The 21425-nt window shown below is 37.7% G+C and overlaps 1 protein-coding gene and 2 non-coding genes across 4 annotated transcripts; 2 read left to right on the top strand and 1 right to left on the bottom strand.

Annotated features, from left to right (window-relative positions):
- Positions 1-202: 202 nt before the first annotated feature.
- On the top strand, positions 203-6198 carry LOC120332796 (cytosolic 5'-nucleotidase 3-like). 2 transcript variants are annotated; one of them, XM_039400112.2, is made up of 4 exons: positions 1842-2053; positions 3256-3421; positions 3988-4057; positions 4335-6198. In XM_039400112.2, the coding sequence occupies exons 1-4, from the start codon at positions 1974-1976 to the stop codon at positions 5024-5026; spliced, it is 1008 nt and encodes a 335-aa protein (XP_039256046.2). In that variant the 5' UTR covers positions 1842-1973; the 3' UTR covers positions 5027-6198. The 2 variants fall into 2 exon arrangements, with proteins under 2 accessions (XP_039256047.2, XP_039256046.2); XM_039400113.2 differs by lacking the exons at positions 3256-3421; positions 3988-4057; positions 4335-6198 and adding an exon at positions 2873-3249 and having other exon boundaries at positions 203-2053.
- Positions 6027-6099, bottom strand: Trnar-ccu (transfer RNA arginine (anticodon CCU)). The gene has a single exon. It is a non-coding gene; the product is annotated as a tRNA-Arg (tRNA).
- A 7123-nt stretch (positions 6199-13321) lies between the features above and the next one.
- Positions 13322-13394, top strand: Trnar-ccu (transfer RNA arginine (anticodon CCU)). Its single transcript has one exon. It is a non-coding gene; the product is annotated as a tRNA-Arg (tRNA).
- Positions 13395-21425: the final 8031 nt, after the last annotated feature.

Below are 21425 nucleotides of genomic sequence, written 5' to 3'. Positions count from 1 at the left end.
GACCAACAATACATACACATTGCTCATGGTACAGAACAAAATATTTTAGGAATTAACACCGGCTCCGGCAGAGCAAACTACAAAAATTACTTCATCTTTCGATGGCATCCGCCCTCCACCACACCCCTCTGTCATTGCTACATTGCGAAATAGTTTCGCCCACTGGTCGATCGCGCCATTTTCGTGCAACACTTTGCGATTGGCATGTATCGCCCTTAGAAGCAGGAAAACAGCAACTTTAGCTAAACTCATTCATAGATTTTTGTAGCAGTATAACAAAAAATAACTTCATGTCGTCTATGGACTCTTAGAAGGTTAGAGATACTTAGAAATCAAAACTAAAAACGCAAAATTCGACCTAGAACGCCCGCGCAATAGCAAAAACAGCTGGCGAAAACGACGCGAACTGTCGCTCGCGACATCTTTCTCTCCGTGACGTTTCAAATAAAAGAAAAACGTTTCGCGCGAGGACAAGCGTGCAGAGAAAAAATAAACGCAGGGTAAGAAATTAATACGAGTGTTTTCTCACTTAGGCGAATAGCACGAGGCTTACTGCGGCCCCGTAGTTTCTGTGCTAAGCATGATTGTAGCTACATCTTGTCACACATAGCGTGTGCATAAAATGACCATGTACCCGACCTAAAATAAGCGTTTTAATACTACAAATAATGTTTGCCTGTGCCTTATCCCGATAGAAATTTTCTTGAGGAGTCGGTTGACCTTGCAGTCTGGTCCGCCCCTTAAGATAATAGTTTATGATTACTGTTCCTTGTTTTTACTGTAATGTGTACTTTGATTCTATATTCGAAAATAAATCATTATCGTATCTCTCTCTCCCTCATATATAAATTTCTTACTCGTGCCCTACTAAAAGCGGCCCAGTTGAACAAAAGGTGTTCTTTCCAAATAATGTGACTTTATCCTTAAATTTTCATTTCAAAAGGGCAAATAATGTATTGATCATTAAAATAACACTTCATTTGGTTCTGATTGAATTTAGGTTCTTTAAAAACGCAACAAATATAGCGAGTTCAGTTCAAACACTTCCTTCGGTCTGCTCATCATTTTGCGACTCCAGTTTCAAAAGTTCGTCTTTTAGAGTTGTTTCGAATAGAACCCATGATCAATAATAACTGATAAAACATATCAATAGCACGCCATTATTTATGCATCGTTGAACGCAGCTTAGTAGTTAATTATTAAGACACGGACATAATATTTAATTTACGATTTTTAACGAGGGCGATTCAAGGCTATGCACAATGAAATGGATTCGGAATACATTCTCCAGAAAGCCAGGGAAATGTGCGCGAAAGATTACCAGGAAGAAATTAAAGAAAACGGGATTCTACCGCCAAGTAAAAATAAAAGCCCACTTTGGCCGCCATGGTCGACTTTGGAATACGAAGCCATGGAAAGGGACACAGCAAAATATTTTCTATATTATGGCGCAATAAATATGGCTCTGAAGAATATTCTTACATCACAAAAAACTAAGAAGTCAATAAAAGTATTGGTTTTAGGACCCGGTCGCGGTCGGCTTGTGGAGTACGTCATAGATTGTATGAAAAATAACAACATAATTGGTGTAGTACACGTCATAGATGCGAATGATTCTTGTTTGAAATTGATAAGAGAAAGGTATAGTGACGTTTCACGCGTCATTGTTCATAAAGCGTTGGTGATAAGGGACTGTGACGAAACAATGAAACTGATAAAAGGCGCTAAGGCTGACGACGAATTGCGAAAATTGCTTCAAGATAAATTGATCGACCTTATAGTTTCGGAACTCTTTGGATCTTTCGGAGATAACGAATTTATGCCGGAAATACTCTCTGTAGCCATGAGGCTCTTCTGCAACGAGGGGTGCATTTCGATTCCACAAATATACGTGAACTATATAACGCCCGTGTACTCCGTAACTCTCGACTCATTTTTTAATAAGATCGAAGAAGAAAGTGGAATTTTGGACAATGTTTACATTACGGGGTTACCTATTGACACGATTCTGCTGTCCGAAGCGAAAGAGTTGTATTCCAACGAATGTGTCACGGTATGTAAAACTATGGATGAAAAAGTCACGTTCCAAATAGGCAAAAAGTTTAAACATATACACGGATTCGATCCGGAAGGTCCTAACAAAGGGGGTCAAATGTCGTGTGATAATGCGGAAAAACGATCGTGGAACGGAGTTGATATTTCCGGGTTTTTAGGTCACTTTAAAGCCGTGTTGTACAAAGATTTTTATATCGATACAAGGCCTGGTCCGTACAGGAATACATACTTCTGGGAATCGTCATTCTTCCCACTAAACTGGGAATCTAAGATAAAATTGAATGAATATATGGAGCACTCAATTTGCGACACGGACAAAACAGGTCTAAATTCGTTTTCTAACACTGCAAAATTTAAAGAGAAAAATCGAGAACTCCAGTTCAAGCTACGAAGAATTTTGAAAAAATTACCCCACAGAAAACGAACTATGGATGGTACAGTAAAGCCGCCAAATTGCGATGCTGCTAGTCCTAGTTTAGAAGTTTGGTACGAATGGTCGGTATTGAATACCGATGGTGATTTATTAGGGGATATTCATAACAGCGGAGGGAAATTCCACAAGTTACATTTATGAAATGACTGTGCAGCATCGTGTTTATTATTGACAGTTTTTGTATTAGTATATTACCAAGTGGAAAAAATTCTCACTTAATTTCAGACTCCCAGACATTTAAATAACCGTTCCGCATTCCAGATTGTCAAAAATTTTGACTCCAACTTCAACATCAGCTTTCGACTCCGAACTGGTCGAATTTCGACGTCTGTCAGCCACATTTAGTTGAAATGTCATTAGTTTATGTTCAAAATTTTTTTTCAGAACCGAAATTCCCACAACCCGATGTCTTGTATTGTAGCTCTCGATTTCCGAGAAATTTGTAATTTCAACTCCGACGCCTTTTAAAAACGCGACTATTGCTCAAGTACCGCTTGCGCAAAGGCTTGTTCGGCGTGTAAACGCGTCCTAACATAAATGTAATGGCAAATTGACAACAAAATTTTATATTTTTTATTCCAATCTGGATCGTATCTTTGAACAATGTTCGTGCAAGAACCAATATCAGTCTTTCAAAAACGAGAATTCTATTGTTCATATTTATTTTTAGTTTTATTTGTTGTTTTCAGTGCTAACTCGTTTATCATTTATTTCATTTTTGAATTCATTTCGTTCTCATTCAACTATTTTTTCTTTGATAATTTTAGAAAATATCCATTTAAGTCTAGAAGTTTTCATAAACTTTTAAAAATGTCCGACAACCCCAACAAACTGGAGAAAATTCTCGGACAACGCCATGTGTCCATCAAGAATCCTAAAATTGTTCGGAAAAAGATTGAGACGTTGATCAAAGGAGGTGCTTCTTCATTACAGGTAATGTGTTGTATATGTAATTTTCTTTGGCACATTATTTTTTGTAAGTGTCAAATCAGACTGTAACAGCTCGCGAGTCCAATCGGGGTGCTCCGCAAGTATGTGCACCAAGATGACGCACAACCTGAACCCTAACCTGGTACACACACTTGAAACGTTTACTTTTGAGACTCTTGGAAACCCACGTTGTCCGGACTCCAATCGGAGTACTCCCGAAGTATGCGCACCAAGATGGCGCACAACCTGATCTCAGGTTGTGTACCAGGTTAGGGTTCGGGTTATGCGACATCTTGGTGCGCATACTTCAGGAGCACTAAAAATTCAATATAACATATCCAGTGGCAGGATTCAAATTCTTTGTCAGTCGGTTCCTTCACAAAAGTTATATTTTAAAGCCGGTTCTATTACAAACAGAACATTGACAGTAACCAGTAATGCTAACTGGTTCGCTGTCCTCATAAAATTCCGTGAAACGGTTCTATAGAACCGGTGCAAACCGGCTGAATCTCACCACTGAACATATCTTAGTATGAGCTAACATAACACTTCTTTCTCTTATACTGCAGGTTATCAGTGACTTTGACAAAACCATCAGCAAATATCGACATTTGAACAAGAGATGTCCGTCAAGCCATTGTGAGTACAAACGATATATGATAAATTGTATTAGGATAAGATTTACATACTTATCACATGAGAGAGAAAATGGATAAGACGGCCTAATTTTTATGACGAACCATAATTTTATTTCGATTTTCCTTATTTCACTTCTCTCATGGGTTCGAGGACTGCATATGCTAGCCAAGTGAATATATCCCCTGTACATAGGTTTCAATCCCCTTATACAAATTGAAGAGGGTCCTATGCGTCTTAGGATCACAAATTTCATTTTTGTACGCTCTTTTGTTCCCAGGTATTATCGAGACTCATTCTGTCATTCCACAAGAAATAAAAGAAGAGATGCGAAGCATGGCGCAGAAATATTACGCAATCGAGACGGACCATAATTTAACCGTTGAAGATAAAATACCACACATGATTGATTGGAACGAAAAAGGGACAGGATTATTTATCAAAGCAGGCGTTAAAAGGGAACACTTGCCACATATGGTCAAGGATTCAGATGTTTGCTTACGAGATGGGTTTGTTGATTTGGTGGACACCCTGCATAAAAGCAATGTTCCCCTTCTAATTTTCTCCGCTGGTGTAGCAGACGTTGTAGAGGAAGTCATAAGACAACAAGCGAGTGTTCATCCTAACATGAAAATCGTCGCAAATACGATGGATTTTGACCAAAAGGGAGCACTGATTGGGTTCAAAGGTGAACTTCTCCATCCTTTCAATAAAAATGAGTCTGCGCTGGAGGGAGATCCGTATTTTGAAGAAATAAGACATCGACATAATGTTATTCTTCTTGGCGATTCAATAGGCGACCTTACCATGGCTAATGGCGTTCCAGGAGTGAATGTTTCTCTCAAAATTGGATTCTTAAACGCCAAATTTGAAGAACTACTCGATACCTTCATGGACGGCTACGATATTGTTCTGGAAGATGACCAAACAATGGAGGTTGTTAATGCCATACTGGAAGAAATAATGGGATAAAATTGAAGGCATTGGGACCATGAAAAAATCTCCGGATTTAGAAAGGCGAACTATTTAAATATCCATATCCGGTTGGACAAAAATTTGACTCCGAAAACTGATTCAACTACAAGTACAAGAAATTTGGAATTTCCCTAAAAATGAGAGTTTAGATGAAATCGATTTCTGCCTGTTTACTAAAAAAAATGTTGCAATACCTATATGTTGCGTCATTGACAATTCGATATTCGACTAATCAAGGGGGGGGGGGGACCCATTTTGAAATGGGGAAACTAGCATTTTTTCTGTATCATACATAGCGATTCTTCGTAGCTTGAAATGCTTTTTAGACCCTCAAGACTCTTGAAACCCCATGTTTTCGGCGTGGATACGCTGTGACGCCCATACCAATTTATTTTCCTAATAACAAAATACAACCCCACTCACTCCATTCCCGACCCAAAATCTTGAGTGTACAGACATCTCGGCTTCTCACCACTGACATCCCAAACTTTCAATTCTTTTTGTCGACCCTGAGAATAAAAGTTAGCAACGCTTTCTTCAAAAGTAGAAGTCCATGCGCTAGGACAAATTCAGCCAAGGTCCTAGCTGTTACGGTCTAAATTGGCAACCAGAAATGTCGAACCCCCACCGACTACGTTCCTGCGACTATGGTCCCTGATGAAATCATGTTGTCAATGTAAAACCTTTTTCTTGTGATTAATGGCCTTGCTGCTGTTTACTTGATCTTGTAAATGTAATTTACAATCCAGTTTTTCATTGTATTTATTTCTTCGTAATTTTGGATTGTAATCAATATATCGATTCCGCATACTTGGAATGTAATTATTTCCACACACGACATGATTTGGTAACCAGTAGGGAGTTCGTGGTCATCGAATAGATATCAGAGGAATCTCAAAAAATGAAACAAAAACCACCGAAACCCCTCGTTTTGGTGTTTTGCCGTTCATTACTCACTCCGGGATACTTCATCCAGAAATGCATATAATATGATAGCCACCCCGGATGGGACTCGAACCCACAATCCCTGGCTTAGGAGGCCAATGCCTTATCCATTAGGCCACCGGGGCTGCGGAACAAAGTGTGATACTCATCTATCTCGACTCAAATTATAATTTCCCCTCATTTTTATATAAAAAAACATGTACTCATCTGAATACAAGCCCCTTTCGCAATAATTGTCCAAATTGGTGAGCGTGCGGGTGTTATCAATTACCATCGCTTTTCAGCTTGGCCTTTCGTCTGAATAACAATAACGGCTGAGTATCAGAATAACTAAAAAACTAATTGTCTTGGATAGTTAATATAACTAACATTGATCATCTCGAAACTCATCATTCTTTTCCTCAATGCACAATACTTATGTTCCTACTTTTAGCCCATCTCTTATTTAATTCATCTACATCTCCGTTTCATCTGCGGAAAATGCTAAGCCCCAGTCTGCAAACCAATGAGGCTACGTTCAAGGCCGGATCATGGCCTTTAGAGGCCTTAAGCACTCAGGACTTTGGTGTCATAAAAATAAACTACAAATAATATTAGGAATATAGTTAGTGCTCCAGTGTTATCTGAAATTAAAGGCGCTCAATGCGCTTACAGGAGTCTAAATGCTGCGAATTTTGAACTCACGAGAGTTTTAAAGAGAACTCAACTTAAAGAGAAGTAAAGAAGACCCTTATGTGATTTTGCTATAATGCATGCCTGACTATACCCTTCGCCTTCAGTCGATAGAACAAAGACAACTCAGTCCATAGCGAGCACGCTTTATTATTACAAAAACAAACAAAAAAACGGACCTCCTGAAGTATGCGCACCAAGATGGCGCACAACCTGAACTCAGGTTGTGTACCAGGTTAGGGTTCAGGTTGTGTGACATCTTGGTGCGCCTATTTCAGGGGTACCAAAAAAAACAGTACTCTAAAATCGTAGCAATGCTAATCAGGCAATAATCGGCACTTAGTAACCACAACACCGATTATCTTAGCATACTCCACAGACCATGTGACGCGATGTCAATAGATTGCTTAGTTTCAGACTATGGTATTTATTTTCACCGTGCAAGAATCAAGTAAAGTAATAAACGCACACAATGAATAGGTGCTCCAGAAGTATAGTGGAATTGGTGACTCCTCTACGGCCCATGGGTCGAGGTCACGGCCCATCGCATTGGGCCTCGGCCCATCAGGCTAAGGGACTATTGCAAAGGAACTATTCACTTGGCTAACACAAACAGTCCCCGAACTCATAATAGAACTATAATGTGAAAAATCTGAACAGAATTTTGTCCTAACCCTAACCTGGTACACATACTACAGGAGTATCCTTTCCTGTAGCTTGGTATTTTTCTTTATTTTTATATAAAGGCTTATCGTAAGAAAAAAAATTGGTGGCATCGCGCGATTTGTTTTTTGATTCGAATATTGACAATTTTGTAAAATTTGAAAATGTTGGTAAGATAATTGTATTTTTCCTGATGGAGCCGCGGCCCATAGCTTGATGGGCCACGGCCCATGCGGCCTAATTAGATGGGCCGTGGCCCCGGCCCATGGGCCGTAGACGAGTCACAACCCCTGTAGCAGAAGTATGCGCACCAAGATGTCACACAACCTGAATCCTAACCGGTAGACACATACTATGTTCAGGTTGTGCGCCATCTTGGTGCGCATACTTCTGGAGGTCCAAAAAAACTAACAAAACATATTGCTTCATAGCAATTGGTGAGAGGTGTCGCGGAAGACTCGGCGAGCTATCTAGTCAGCATGAATTCAAGCAGAAAACATAGCAAAGCATCAAGTTTTATAAAAAAAAATAACTAAAAAACACAATTATGAAACGAACAACAAATTAGTAACAGGAACTAGTAACAGATTGGGTTTTTATCAATGCATGTGGCACGTCGGGCTACAAAGCGCAGCCGATACTGGTTTTGAGTTTAAGCATCAAAGCATTACCTGATTCATAATTAGGACAGATGAACCTGCTTATGAAGTACACGATCAGTTTTTAGGGAGAAAAAATGTAAAGTGCGTCTTATGGTACGCAAAATCGGTACATATCGCCCAGCATGGCAATGACGAATAGGTCGATTTTCGCAATTTCAGTTCTCAAAACGTTGAAAATGCAGATTTCCTCGGAAAGAACAAAACACTTTCGATTTTTTAGAATTGAAGAGAGTAACCGTTTCCCTAATTCAATCAGGGGGAACTGTGATTACAATCGACGTTTAATCCCATATTATGCTAATTAAAAATTGTCAAATATAATATTTGAACTATTCACAAAAAAAGTTTATATTAGCTTAAATTTTCTTATACTTAATTCCCATTTTCAACAAATCTCTTTAAGAATCGTAGACAGTGGCCGTTTCCCTACTTCAATCACAGGAACTGGTGCATTTCACGTATGTGTAACACTCAGTGCCAATGTGGTTGAAATTGGGTGACAGCTAGTTAAACAAGTTCGCTTCTGTAGTGCGTTAAGTTTAGTTCGGTATGCCTGAAATAAAAAGATATATAAAATAAAGGATTGGAATTAACGAATTATGAGCAAATCAATTGAAAGTCCTAGCCCTTATATGATGGGATTATCAAAGATAATTTATATATCAATATAGGTTAGCTACTATAATATTAGAATATAGGTAATATACGGGTGACCCAAAAGTAGGTATACAGTTATTTTATTTATTTTTTATTACCTTCCAAGCAGCTAGAAAACTAATGAAAAATTCACACTAGATTTATTATCTAAAAAAATAAACAATTTTTGTGGTACTTAACAAGTAACATAAAGTGAACTGCAAGTAGCTTCAAATCATATAAAATAATTTAATAACTGTATACCTACTTTTGGTCCACCCTGTATATAATATAGGTACTTTTGATGAGCAAGTAGTGACACTCTTAGGAGTGACGTAATGACGACCCCCAAAAATAATAATAGTGATGAAACTGGTGCTCCGTGTTATCTAAAATTGAATAAGTAAGTTTCGATATTCATTACAAATTGAGGGCAAGTTACGATTAATTTATAACAGCTCTCATACTTACGAACATTAGTAGAGAAGTTTAAGATGATACTTAAGAATTTTATTTCAACTCGGACAATTTTGAGGTCTGAGTTTCATCATACACTGAGGCATCGTTAAAAAATCGGATATGGGAATTTCTGTGGTGTCACCTTCCATTGGTGCACTGAACACATGCTTATTTTGCTCAATAGTTAATTCAGCAGTAAGCCACAATAATACCATATTCCCAATTTACAAAATATACGTGGTTTGCACTTTTGAACTTTGCTACAACCATCAGGAACCGAAGTGGTGACAATACTTATATTCCTACTTGTAGCCCATCTCTTATTTAATTCATCTACATCTCCGTTTCACCTGCGGAAAATGCTAAGCCCCAGTCTGCAAACTAATGAGGCTACGTTCAAGGCCGGATCATGGCCTTTAGAGGCCTTAAGCACTCAGGACTTTGGTGTCATAAAAATAAACTACAAATAATATTAGGAATATAGTTAGTCCTCCAGAGTTATCTGAAATCGAAGGCGCTCAATGCGCTTACAGGAGTCTAAATGCTGCAAATTCTGAACTCACGAGAGTTTTAAATGGAACTCATTCTGAAGTGAAGGAGAACCATATATGATTTTGCTGTAATGTTGTCCGCATGCCTGACCATACCCTTCGCCTCAATCGATAGAACAAAGACAACTCAGTCCATAACGAGCACACTTTATTATTACAGACATACAAACGGACCTCCTGAAGTATGCGCACCAAGATGGCGCACAACCTGAACTCAGGTTGTGTACCAGGTAAGGTGTCAGGTTGTGCGACATCTTGGTGCGCCTATTTCAGGGGTACCAAAAAAACAGTACTCTAAAATCGTAGCAATGCTAATCAGGCAATAATCGGCACTTGGTAACCACAAAACGGATTATCTTAGCATACTTCACAGACCATGTGACGCGATGTCAATAGATTGCTTCGTTTCAGACAGGTATTTATTTTCACCGTGCAAGAATCAAGTAAAGTAATAAACGCACACAATGAATAGGTGCTCCAGAAGTATAATGGAATTGGTGACTTCTCTACGGCCCATGGATCGAGGTCACGGCCCATCGAATTGGGCCTCGGCCCATCAGGCTATGGGCCACGGCCCATTAAGTTGTGCAAAGGGACTATTCACTTGGCTAACACAAACAGTCCCCGAATCATAATAGAACTATAATATGAAAAATCTGAACAGAATTTTGTCCTAACCCTAACCTGGTACACATACTACAGGAGTATCCTTTCCTGTAGCTTGGTATTTTTCTTTATTTTTATATAAAGGCTTATCGTAAGAAAAAAAATTGGTGGCATCGCGCGATTTGTTTTTTGATTCGAATATTGACAATTTTGTAAAAATTGAAAATGTTGGTAAGATAATTGTATTTTTCCTGATGGGGCCGCGGCCCATATCTTGATGGGCCACGGCCCATGCGGCCTAATTAGATGGGCCGTGGCCCCGGCCAATGGGACGTAGAGGAGTCACCACCCCTGTAGCAGAAGTATGCGCACCAAGATGTCACACAACCTGAATCCTAACCGGTAGACACATACTATGTTCAGGTTGTGCGTCATCTTGGTGCGCATACTTCTGGAGGTCCAAAAAAACTAACAAAACATATTGCTTCATAGCAATTGGTGAAAGGAGTCGCGGAAGACTCGGCGAGCTATCCAGTCAGCATGAATTCAAGCAGAAAATATAGCGAAGAAGCAAGTTTTATAAAAAAAATTAACTAAAAAACACAATTATGAAACGAACAACAAATTTATAACAGGAACTAGTAACAGACTGGGTTTTTATCAATGCATGTGGCACGTCGGGCTACAAAGCGCAGCCGATACTGGTTTTGAGTTTAAGCATTAAAGCATTACCTGATTCATACATTATGTGAACCTGCTTATGAAGTACACGATCAGTTTTTAGGGAAAAAAATGTAAAGTGCGTCTTATGGTACGCAAAATCGGTACATATCGCCCAACATGGCAATGACGAATAGGTCGAATTTCGCAATTTCAGTTCTCAAAACGTTGAAAATGCAGATTTCCTCGACAAGAACAAAACACTTTCGATTCATTAGAATTGAAGAGAGTAGCCGTTCCCTAATTCAATCAGGGGAATCTGTGATTACAAACGACGTTTAATCTCATATTATGCTAATTAAAAATTGTCAAATAAAGTTTTTGAACTGTTCACAAAAAAAGTTTATATTAGCTCAAATTTTCTTATACTTAATTCCCATTTTCAACAAATCTCTTTAAGAATCGTAGACAGTGGCCGTTTCCCTACTTCAATCACAGGAACTGGTGCATTTCACGTATGTGTAACACTCAGTGCCAATGTGGTTGAAATTGGGTGACAGCTAGTTAAACAAGTTCGCTTATGTAGTGCGTCAAGTTTAGTTCGGTATGCCTGAAATAAAAAGATATATAAAATAAAGGATTAGAATTAACGAATTATGAGCAAATCAATTGAAAGTCCTAGCCCATATATGATGGGATTATCAAAGATAATTTATATATCAATATAGGTAGGCTACTATAATAATATAATATAGGTAATATATATAATATAGGTAATATACGGGTGACCAAAAAGTAGGTATACAGTTATTTTATTTATTTTTTATTACCTTCCAAGCAGCTAGAAAACTAATGTAAAATTCACACTAGATTTGTTATCTAAATAAATAAGCAATTTTTGTGGTACTTAACAAGTAACATAAAGTGAACTGCAAGTAGCTTCAAATCATATAAAATAATTTAATAACTGTATACCTACTTTTGGGTATGTATATAATATAGGGACTTTTGATGAGCAAGTAGTGACACTCTTATGAGTGAAGTAATGCCGACCCCCAAAAATAATAATAGTAATGAAACTGGTGCTCCATGTTATCTAAAATTGAATAAGTAAGTTTCGATATTTTTTACAAATTGAGGGCAAGTTACGATTAATTTACAACAGCTCTCATACTTACAAACATTAGTAGAGAAGTTTAAGATGACACTTAAGAACTTTATTTCAACCCGGACAATTTTTAGGTTTAAGATGATACTTAAGAACTATAATTCAACTCGGACAATTTTGAGGTCTGAGTTTCATTATACACTGAGGCATCGTTAAAAAATCGGCTATCGGAATTTCTGTGGTGTCACCTTCCATTGGTGCACTGAGCACATGCTTATTTTGCTCAATAGTTAATCCAGCACTAAGCCACAATAATACCATATTCCCAATTTACAAAATATACGTTGTTTGCACTTTTGAACTTTGCTACAACCATCAGGAACCGAAGTGGTGACAGGAACACGAAAACTTCGAGTGCCTTGGTGGTTGAAAGAAAGGTCAAGCAAGATTAACACCGAGATTCGGAGCCAGGTTAATAGAGTCAACACCGATGAAATCTGCACATTTAATGAACGAGCCATAACACTTAGTGTTCAGTAGCTATTGACACTTTACCAATCGCCGGTAACTTTGCTTGGAGGTTTGTCTCCTTTATTCGTGAACGAATAGCAATGCGTTGCTTCGAGCTTATTTCCATAGAAAAGCGTTGAAATAGGATGCCAAGGTCCCGCTGGCTAAAAAACTCGTGCGTAGAATTTTGTGAATAATATTATTGTACTATGCTAGCCGTCGTAGAAGGTGGTTCACCTGACCGCTGGTCGTTAAAACGTCCTTTACCACCAAGCCGGTGAATCTGGAACAAACAACAGGTCGACTACTATCATATCCTGGAGACGGTGACCGTACATTTGAACCCACGTACATTTGAACCCATGTGTATATCCACGGGTTCAATCTATATGCGGGTGCTAAAACCCATGGGTTAGGGTTAGTATGGGTTCAACTATCCGAAAAACAAAATAAATTCCATAGGTGCAATAGCATACAGGTGCAATTGCCATGGGTTCAAATGTACGTGGGTTCAAGGAACCCCTGGAGACGAGTGGGAATTCTTTGCTATATGATAGGCATTTAATCAACTTAGCGGTTTACTGTTCCTACGGATTCAATATTACTCTTTTTTTAATATATATATACTTCTGTTGCTTGCGCTCAGCCTTTCTCCTCTCATCCAAATGGCACTAATGTTCTTACATCTAGAGCACAAATGGCTGAAAGACCAAAGACCGGCAAATTTTTGTGAGTCCTCGTGAATACAAAGATAAATTATATTAAACGATGTACACTAAATAAATGCAAGTTAAATCATTTTATTGGAGCTCGAGTCGTGGCCCCGGTGGCCTAATGGATAAGGCATTGGCCTCCTAAGCCAGGGATTGTGGGTTCGAGTCCCACCCGGGGTGTTCGATAATTTTCGCATATTCCCAGCGCTCATCATGATGCGCCACACCGCCACTTAAGTCTCATAATTAGACATTAACTTGCCCATACAAGTCAGGATACTCCGGGTACATACATTCTTCAATAAAAATTTCCGTTTTGTGCAAAGATCACTCAAAGCTGGATAAACTGAAATCAGTCAACAGAGCATAGCGAACATTGCAGGAAGCCCTGGAAACAATTCAGAGGCTGATTAGGCCAGACATCTTTTCCTACTCTACAACTCTTATATGATACATTTAAAACACTGACAATATTATATCGCTTACTTTTCACTAGTTGCACACGTTTCTACTGTTTCTTCTTCGCATCTTCTTTCACGCTGGAATACATTTTTTATTTTACTTCACTTAGTATATACACTTTGCATGTACGATAAATGTAAAAGACTGACTGACTGACTACTGCAGTCGAAAGCGAGTTATACTTTTCAGAGCCTAGCGCTTCCATTTTATGCGAATTCTTTGTTTGTTTACGTAAAACTCCCGCTTTGTTAAAACAAACTTACCCATGTCTCGCCTATTTAACATCCCGCTGAGTTGGTTTCGCGTTATCATGTGAAAATGACACCAAGATACGAAATTGTGTTGCTGAAATGTTAATTAGAGCCGGTATATTGTATGTAAGTCGTTCATTTCAACTCTTTTAATTTGTGCATATGCAATATCTCGCTGCCTTTCAATTATATACATGGTGTCCATAAAGACGTGGGTGTCTCTTTACAATTTCAATTTCGTTATGAAGTTAGTTCTCAATGTTCGATAAATTTGCTTGCAGTTCCAAAAAGAATTTAAGATCTAAGATCAAGTTTATAGACACCGTATACATCATTTTGTCTGTCCATATACATCATTCTGCAAAATTAAAAGAAATATGATAAAAATCGCATTCCGGGGTGAAAAAACCTATTCTGGTTATTGAGCGGCGGCACCCATGGCAAAAATTTATCATTAATTGACCGCTCTGCATATTGTAGTTATATTTTCCTATGAGAGATTGTGATATATATACATGTGTGTCTTTTTTTCATTCAGGTAGTGTCCTGAGATTCGAAATATTGCTACCGAAATGTTAACTAGAGCCGGTAAATTGTTATTTCGCTGACGGTTCGATTATATTCATTATGTTGAAAGTTGTTTAAACTTTTTCTGTGTGAGTTAGGGCTTGGGCCTTGCTCGGGAGCAGAGCCAACCTATGACCCCACAGTTTGATAAGACTCCGCTAATTCGAAGTGTTTTTGATTGAATTTAAACATTAGGAATTTCATAATCATTCCGTACATGCTACCCGCAAGTACACATAAGTAGATACGTTATTTTGCTATTCTATACTAAACATTTTAGAGCGATTTTAGGTTTGGGCCTTGCTATCGATATGGATTCGGTCTGCCAAGAAGGAAGTTAATAGATTCAGGTTACTTATATAAACGTGGCTGCTGTAAATCTGTTATTCGACTCTCTCTATTTGCGCATATAACTATGCCCTTTGGAGTCTTCTCCACTGATAGTTATGGCGAGTCATGCACTCCTCGATCCCAATATTCAGTAATTTATTTTTTCATCATGCTGAAAATACGAACTATATATACACAAATTAAACAAAATATAAAAAAAATCGCATTTCAGGATGAAAGGAGACGCCGAAAACCAATTCTGGTTATTGAGCGGCGGCATCCATGAATTAAATTTATCATTAATTGACCACTTTGCATATTGTAGTTATATTTTCCTATGAGAGATTGTGATATATATACATGTGTGTCTTTTTTCATTCAGGTAGTGTCCTGAGATTCGAAATATTGCTACCGAAATGTTAATTAGAGCCGGTATATTGTTATTTCGCTGCCGGTTCGATTATATTTATTATGTTGAAAGTTGTTTAAACTTTTTCTGTGTGAGTTAGGGTTTGGGCCTTGCTCGGGAGCAGAGCCGACCTTTGACCTCGCAGTTCGATAGGCCTCGCGCTAACTCTAAGAGAAAGTTGATTAAATACAAACATTAGAAATTTTACCATTCCGTACATGCATCATGCACGTAGTAAAGATATTTTTATCGCGTTTTTTTACTTAGTTAATAAATTATAGAATGTAAAGATTAGTTCATTTCTGTTAAAAATTCTCACTTTCGGTTAGTATTCCTATCTCAACCCAGATGGGCCAATCCGATCCGCAGCGGACCTCGAAAGAGTCAAAACCGGTCCTGCTCGGAGTATGTATTTAGTTGGAATTCATTTGCAAAACGAAAATTGATCTAAGTCAGGTAACTTAGAATCTTAGATACATCATGGTTGCGATTGCAGTTGTTTAAACTTTCTTAATTTCTGCGTGTGTTAGTTATTGGCAAGTTTATGTATCTTGTTTCATGCCATGGACTCAAATTTTTATAACCACGGATTCATAGAGATAAACATATACGTCACTTCAGGGGTGCAAATACATACTCAATAAAAGCCAACAAAACTTACAGTAAAGATAAATTGCGAGAATATTTGCCCAGAGATTGCCATTTTTAATTCTCGTTAAACTTTGTACAAGTTTGCGTCAGAGATATTCCGGACCAACATCAATTCAGCAATCAGTGCCGTGTTAATGAGGGGAATACAACCTTTGACAGAGCGTAAAGATCACGTGATTGCATGGAATGGGATATGAATATTTATTCCGGGGGTGAGGGAAGCCGAATCATATGACTCGGCCTCTCGTCAGGTTACCAGTTCATGTCGGCTATTTAATAGATTCAGGTTACTTATACGTGGCTGCTGTAAATCTGTTATTCAACTCTCTCTATTTTCGCACATAACTATACCCTTTGAAGTCTTCTGCACTGATAGTTATGGCGAGTTCATGCACTCGAGTTGTATCCCCGATCTCAGTAATCCGTAATTTATTTCTTCACCATGCTGAAAATACGAACTATACTTAAACAAATTAAACAAAATATAAAAAAAATCGCATTCCAGAGTGAAAGGAGACGCCGAAAACCAATTCTGGTTATTGAGCGGCGGCACCCATGGATTAAATTTATCTCTAATTGACCACTTTGCATATTGTAGTTATATTTTCCCATGAGAGATTGTGATATGTATATATATATATATATGCAGTGGTGGGATTCAGCCAGTTCGCACCGGTCCTATAGAACCGTCTCATGGAATTTAATGAGATCAGCGAACCGGTTAGCATTACTAAAAAAAAAACGTGTAAAAGAACCGGCCGAAAATATGAATTTTGTGATTGAACCGGTTGATAAAAAATTTGAATCTCACCACTGTATATATGTCGTATTTGCATCCAAGTAGCGTCATGAGATACAAAAATTTGTGTTCCTGAAATGTTCATTATAACCGGCACATGTAACTCTTTTATTTTGTGCATATACAATATATTGTTGCGGGTTCAAAAATGTACATTGTGCTGCTTGTCAGCTTAGCTCTACCTGAATAGTTTTGGCATTGAAATTGAGCCAAAATTTGATAAAACAAAAATTTAAATTTATTCAAAGTAGAGTTAATTCTGCATGGTTGCTATAATGGTTATTTCAACTTTTGATTTGTGCATGTGTTATCTGAAATTATCGATCGCGTTTCTGCGGGACTAACAACTTATCCTTCTGCCATTCTTTTGTGTCGATGGATCCGTTTGAATATAATACAAGGATGTTGTAGCGAGAGTGAAGATAACTATCCTTGGTGATTCAAAAGTCTTGCTGTACACTAACACAAATATATTTCTGTAACGTTTTATGTGACCAAGGTCAGGCTTTCTCAGACAAACATTATTTAACGACTAATAATACCCTTAAATTAAATTACTCAGGATTGTTATCCGAAGGTTTTTATCAACACAGCCATGTCGTTTTCCCATTGGTTAGCCGAGTCCGCGCTCTAGGTTTCATGTTCCCGAATTTTATATCCCGATCTTTGGCGTAAATCTATTTTTAATTACATACTGTATATATTATTGTGGTTATGATTTCCCTATGCGAGTTTGTTTTATATATATATGTGCCCTATACGCGAATATATATGTGTGTCACAAGATGCTAAATTTTGTAGCTGAAATGTTAGAGCATGTTGAATTATATTGATTACGTTGTAAGTGGACTGAGCATTATTTAAAAATTTCAAGGTTTGGGCCTTGCTCATGATATGGGTCGAGTTGGATTTGACAAAACGAGCATTGAACAGAAAGAGACGGTTACTTATATATCTCTTATTTTATAGCAATTCGTAATGTGTTAGGTATTGGCGAGTCATACGCAATAGGTGTCCTGTCATGGACTCAAAAATGTTATATTCAAATCGCCGCACGCAATATTCCCTCTAATTTTTTGTAGTATGTGTGCGCAGAAATTTTGGTGTGTGCGCACTTTTTTCAGAAATGACTAATATTTGTGCAAAAACCAATGAAGAAATTTTGGCGTTCTAACCAGGTAATGGGTGGGCCAACAACAAACTTTCTCAACCTGCCAACCGAGAACATTGTTATATTACATCGAAATACGTCTGTGCGCAGTAAATCTATGCGTGTGCGCGGCCCCTGAAAGCTGTGTGCGCACGCACACTTTAGAGCAGGGGTGTCAAACTCGTTGGTTCCCGAGGGCCGCATTGCATTTTGGGAATTGTGCAAAGGGCCGCAAACAGTTTTCGATGTATTATGATAATGTACACTTGGAGCATATTTTCAGATAGGTGTAGTTTGTGACATATATTGTGATTCAATCAAACAGCCAAATGAAGTATTGTTATTTTCTTCAATTTCAAATGCCATTTACATATTATTTTTGGCATTTCACTATTATTGCAATTTACTGTAGTCATTACAAAAAATCATAAATGTTTCTATGTACAACTATCCAAAACATTTTTGAACAAAGTTTTTTATTGCATATGTCCTGACGTTTGACATCTCTTTTGTGCCCCCAGCCTACTAATATCAGGATGAAATGATTTTATAGTACCAACTCTGATTAACGAAGTCACATGATCATCGGTTAATCTGGATCGTTCAGAATGTTTGATTACTTTCAGTAATGCAAAAATATTACGTTTATCACTTCATGTATAGATCTGTAAAAAACAAATGTCGGACTTTTCGGACCAGACATTTCCTACCATTACGTGGCATAGGACCTCTTGAGTTATGTTTGATAATGATTTTTAGTAACTAGGTAGTTGTATTATAATATTAATCTACAAACACACGAAAATTTTCTGTTCGAAGTTGATCTTTGAATCTGTCATATTGACTGCTGATCTTATTCTGAGAATGTCTACTTATATTGTATTCTTTCATTGTACTGATGGAAATATGACAAATTAAACAATGCGCATCAGAATTTGAGAAATGCAGAAATATTGCAACGCCCAGTTTTCTTCAAAAATACTGCCTTTTTCATATAGTTTGCGTTTCATTTAATCCCTGAAGTGTTTTTCAAGTACTCTTTTGCTAGCCATAATTGGATCATATTGAAAACAAAAAAAAATTAATTTTCCAAAACCACTTTCAGTAAATTGTCGTTTCTGTGTGAATATTCAATTCAAAAATGTATAACATTTATATAAAAAAAAAAACTTGCAAAAATATTACAAATATTGATGGGCGTTCGAGGGCCGCCTTGGAAGTTCTCTGGGGCCGCATGCGGCCCGCGGGCCGCGAGTTTGACACCCCTGCTTTAGAGGGAACACTGCGCCGCAGTAATCGGTACTCCTGAAGTATGCTCACCAAGATGTCGCACAACCTGTACCCTAACCTGGTACACAACCTGAGTTCAGGATGTGCACCATCTTGGTGCGAATACTTCAGGAGGTCCCAGTAATCATATATCATCTCACAGCTGCAAATCCATACATACCGTAATAAAGGCCAGAAAGTCTAACAAAGGTATGACAAATAATATATTCCCAGATAATCTCATTTTTAGTTCAAGTTAAACTTAGTAAAAGTTTCTGCCGTTCTTTGCATATTCCAAATCAACATAACTTCAACGATTAATGCCGTGTGTATGAGGGATAGAGAAAGTTTAAAAGATCGTAAAGTTTACGTGATCGCATGGGTTCGAATTATTTGTGTTTTTATTCTTTTTAAAGAAGCATGCGCCGTCCGTAAGCTACAGATTGGAAAATAATTCGAACGATAATTCGTTAGTGTCCCAGTAAATTGCTCGGAGCAAAATCGGAGAAAAATTGTCGCCTGTACCTTGGTCACTGCAAAGAGTAGTGTACGAATGAATAATTTGGAGCATTATTGAGATTCTATTGCATATCAAGTTGCAGAGTCCGTTGGCACCCGGGGCGGGCCTGGGAAACACCTTTTTCTCGAGCTGTTTTCATCTAAGTCAGTGCTTTTCAACAGGGTGTTCCGTCAGTTTATTGGGTTCCTTAGAGGTTCCGCGTTTTTTTTTAAGGTGGGAACATTTCTTGCTTCAGCATGTTGATGCGTCGTTGCGAAGTTGTTTAAAGAGTGTAGACATGAGTATGAGAATTCAAAAGGATTGCAAAGGAAATGCAAGAACAACCTAGTATTGAATTTCACGCTTGTTACCTTCTTTCCGTTTCGTTGTCAAAGTAGAAATATTTGAATTACGAATATTTCGTGTGACGAGTATTTCGTTTTTTTTTTAATTTTATTAATTGGGGTTCCATAAAAATCGAAAATTATATCAGGGGTTCCACAATAACAAAAAGGTTGAAGAGCACTGAAAGTAAAAGCCGATATTACACGTATAGTCGCTTGTGACTGATTATGGCAATGGTAAATCAGCATTGGCTGACTGGCGTTTCCAGTCAATGTGCTCGTCGGGTCAATATGTGATTTAGCGCAATAATACAAACATTTAATTCTTACTGGATCTTCAATTTATTTATTGTCCAACTTATGTCTAGCAGCCTCTATAATTAATTTATCTCCCAATTCGTTTCCGAAGTTGGGTATAGGGGGCATCGTTATCAGAAACTCGCACTGGGCAGCGAAAAAGTTTGGCACGCCTCTGCCTGACACCCATGGCGCATGGCCTGAAGAGGAGAGAGAGATTAATTTCCACAAACAATGAAAAAAACAATATTAAATAATCTCGATAATATTTATAGGGTTAGACTATAATAAAAACAGTATTAAACAATATCGATAATTTTTATAGAAGTAATCCAATTTATACATTCTTTTGTGTTGGCCAGTATGCAGGATCGTTGAAGGTCATCGAGACTCCTGACCAATTCAACACTGTTACCAAAAAGTCGGAATTGAATGCTACAATATAAATATACAAAAGACTGTTTAATCATCTTATTTGTTTGGTTGCTTCTGTACCACAGTACCAAATATACAATTACTATTGAGCAAAAATTCGATACCAAATATTAAATAAACTAAGAAATAAATCAGTAACTTTTAAATTTTTATTAAAAAAAAAACAAGCGATCCAAGAAAATTTCCAGGCGACCCAATTTCCCAAGGTCGGGAGACACTGTTCAAGGTCATAGGTTCTCAAAGTGATCTCCTGGGTTTCGCGAGCCATTCGCTTACTTAATAAAATGCGGGCATGGCTAATTTTGTAACTGTCTAAGGAAGCAATAAATACATCCGAGTCATTAAATAAAGGATTTTAATTATCTAAGAAACATTAATCGGTAAGTAACAATGGATGTTTGTTTTATTTCTATAAATTTATTATGGGACACCATACATGATAGTCAACCTTTCCATAACACCGGGAGTTTGAAAACCCTGATCTGGATTATATACGGTATATATAGTGTGCATCGACCCAAAAGCTTTTTCTTCTAATCTGCTCGCGTATAGCATTGTTTGGATCAAAATGCGTTTAAATACTTATTGTCAAAATATGATGCTGACGCGTTCACATCAAGAGCACAGGTGGCTGAACGGCAAAAAATAATGAGTTATTGTAAGTCTTAAAGACAAATGTTGGCGCTTATTTCCATGCGTTACTTAGTCTTAAAGATGTCGCGAAATTCAATCACAGTATGCCGATGCA

Source organism: Styela clava, chromosome 13 (genome assembly GCF_964204865.1).
Source record: "Styela clava chromosome 13, kaStyClav1.hap1.2, whole genome shotgun sequence".
In the NCBI taxonomy this organism is placed as follows: Eukaryota; Metazoa; Chordata; class Ascidiacea; order Stolidobranchia; family Styelidae; genus Styela; species Styela clava.
Note: the sequence above shows the minus strand (reverse complement) of the source record. Positions and strands in the feature narration are given on the sequence as shown.

Excerpts from the sequence above, each read along its gene's own strand:
- LOC120332796 (XM_039400112.2), top strand. The coding sequence starts at position 1,974 with ATGTTTACATTACGGGGTTACCTATTGACACGATTCTGCTGTCCGAAG. Across the intron at positions 2,054-3,255 it reads ATTCCAACGAATGTGTCACG|AAAATATCCATTTAAGTCTA; the intron begins GTATGTAAAACT and ends TGATAATTTTAG. Across the intron at positions 4,058-4,334 it reads GAGATGTCCGTCAAGCCATT|GTATTATCGAGACTCATTCT; the intron begins GTGAGTACAAAC and ends TTTTGTTCCCAG.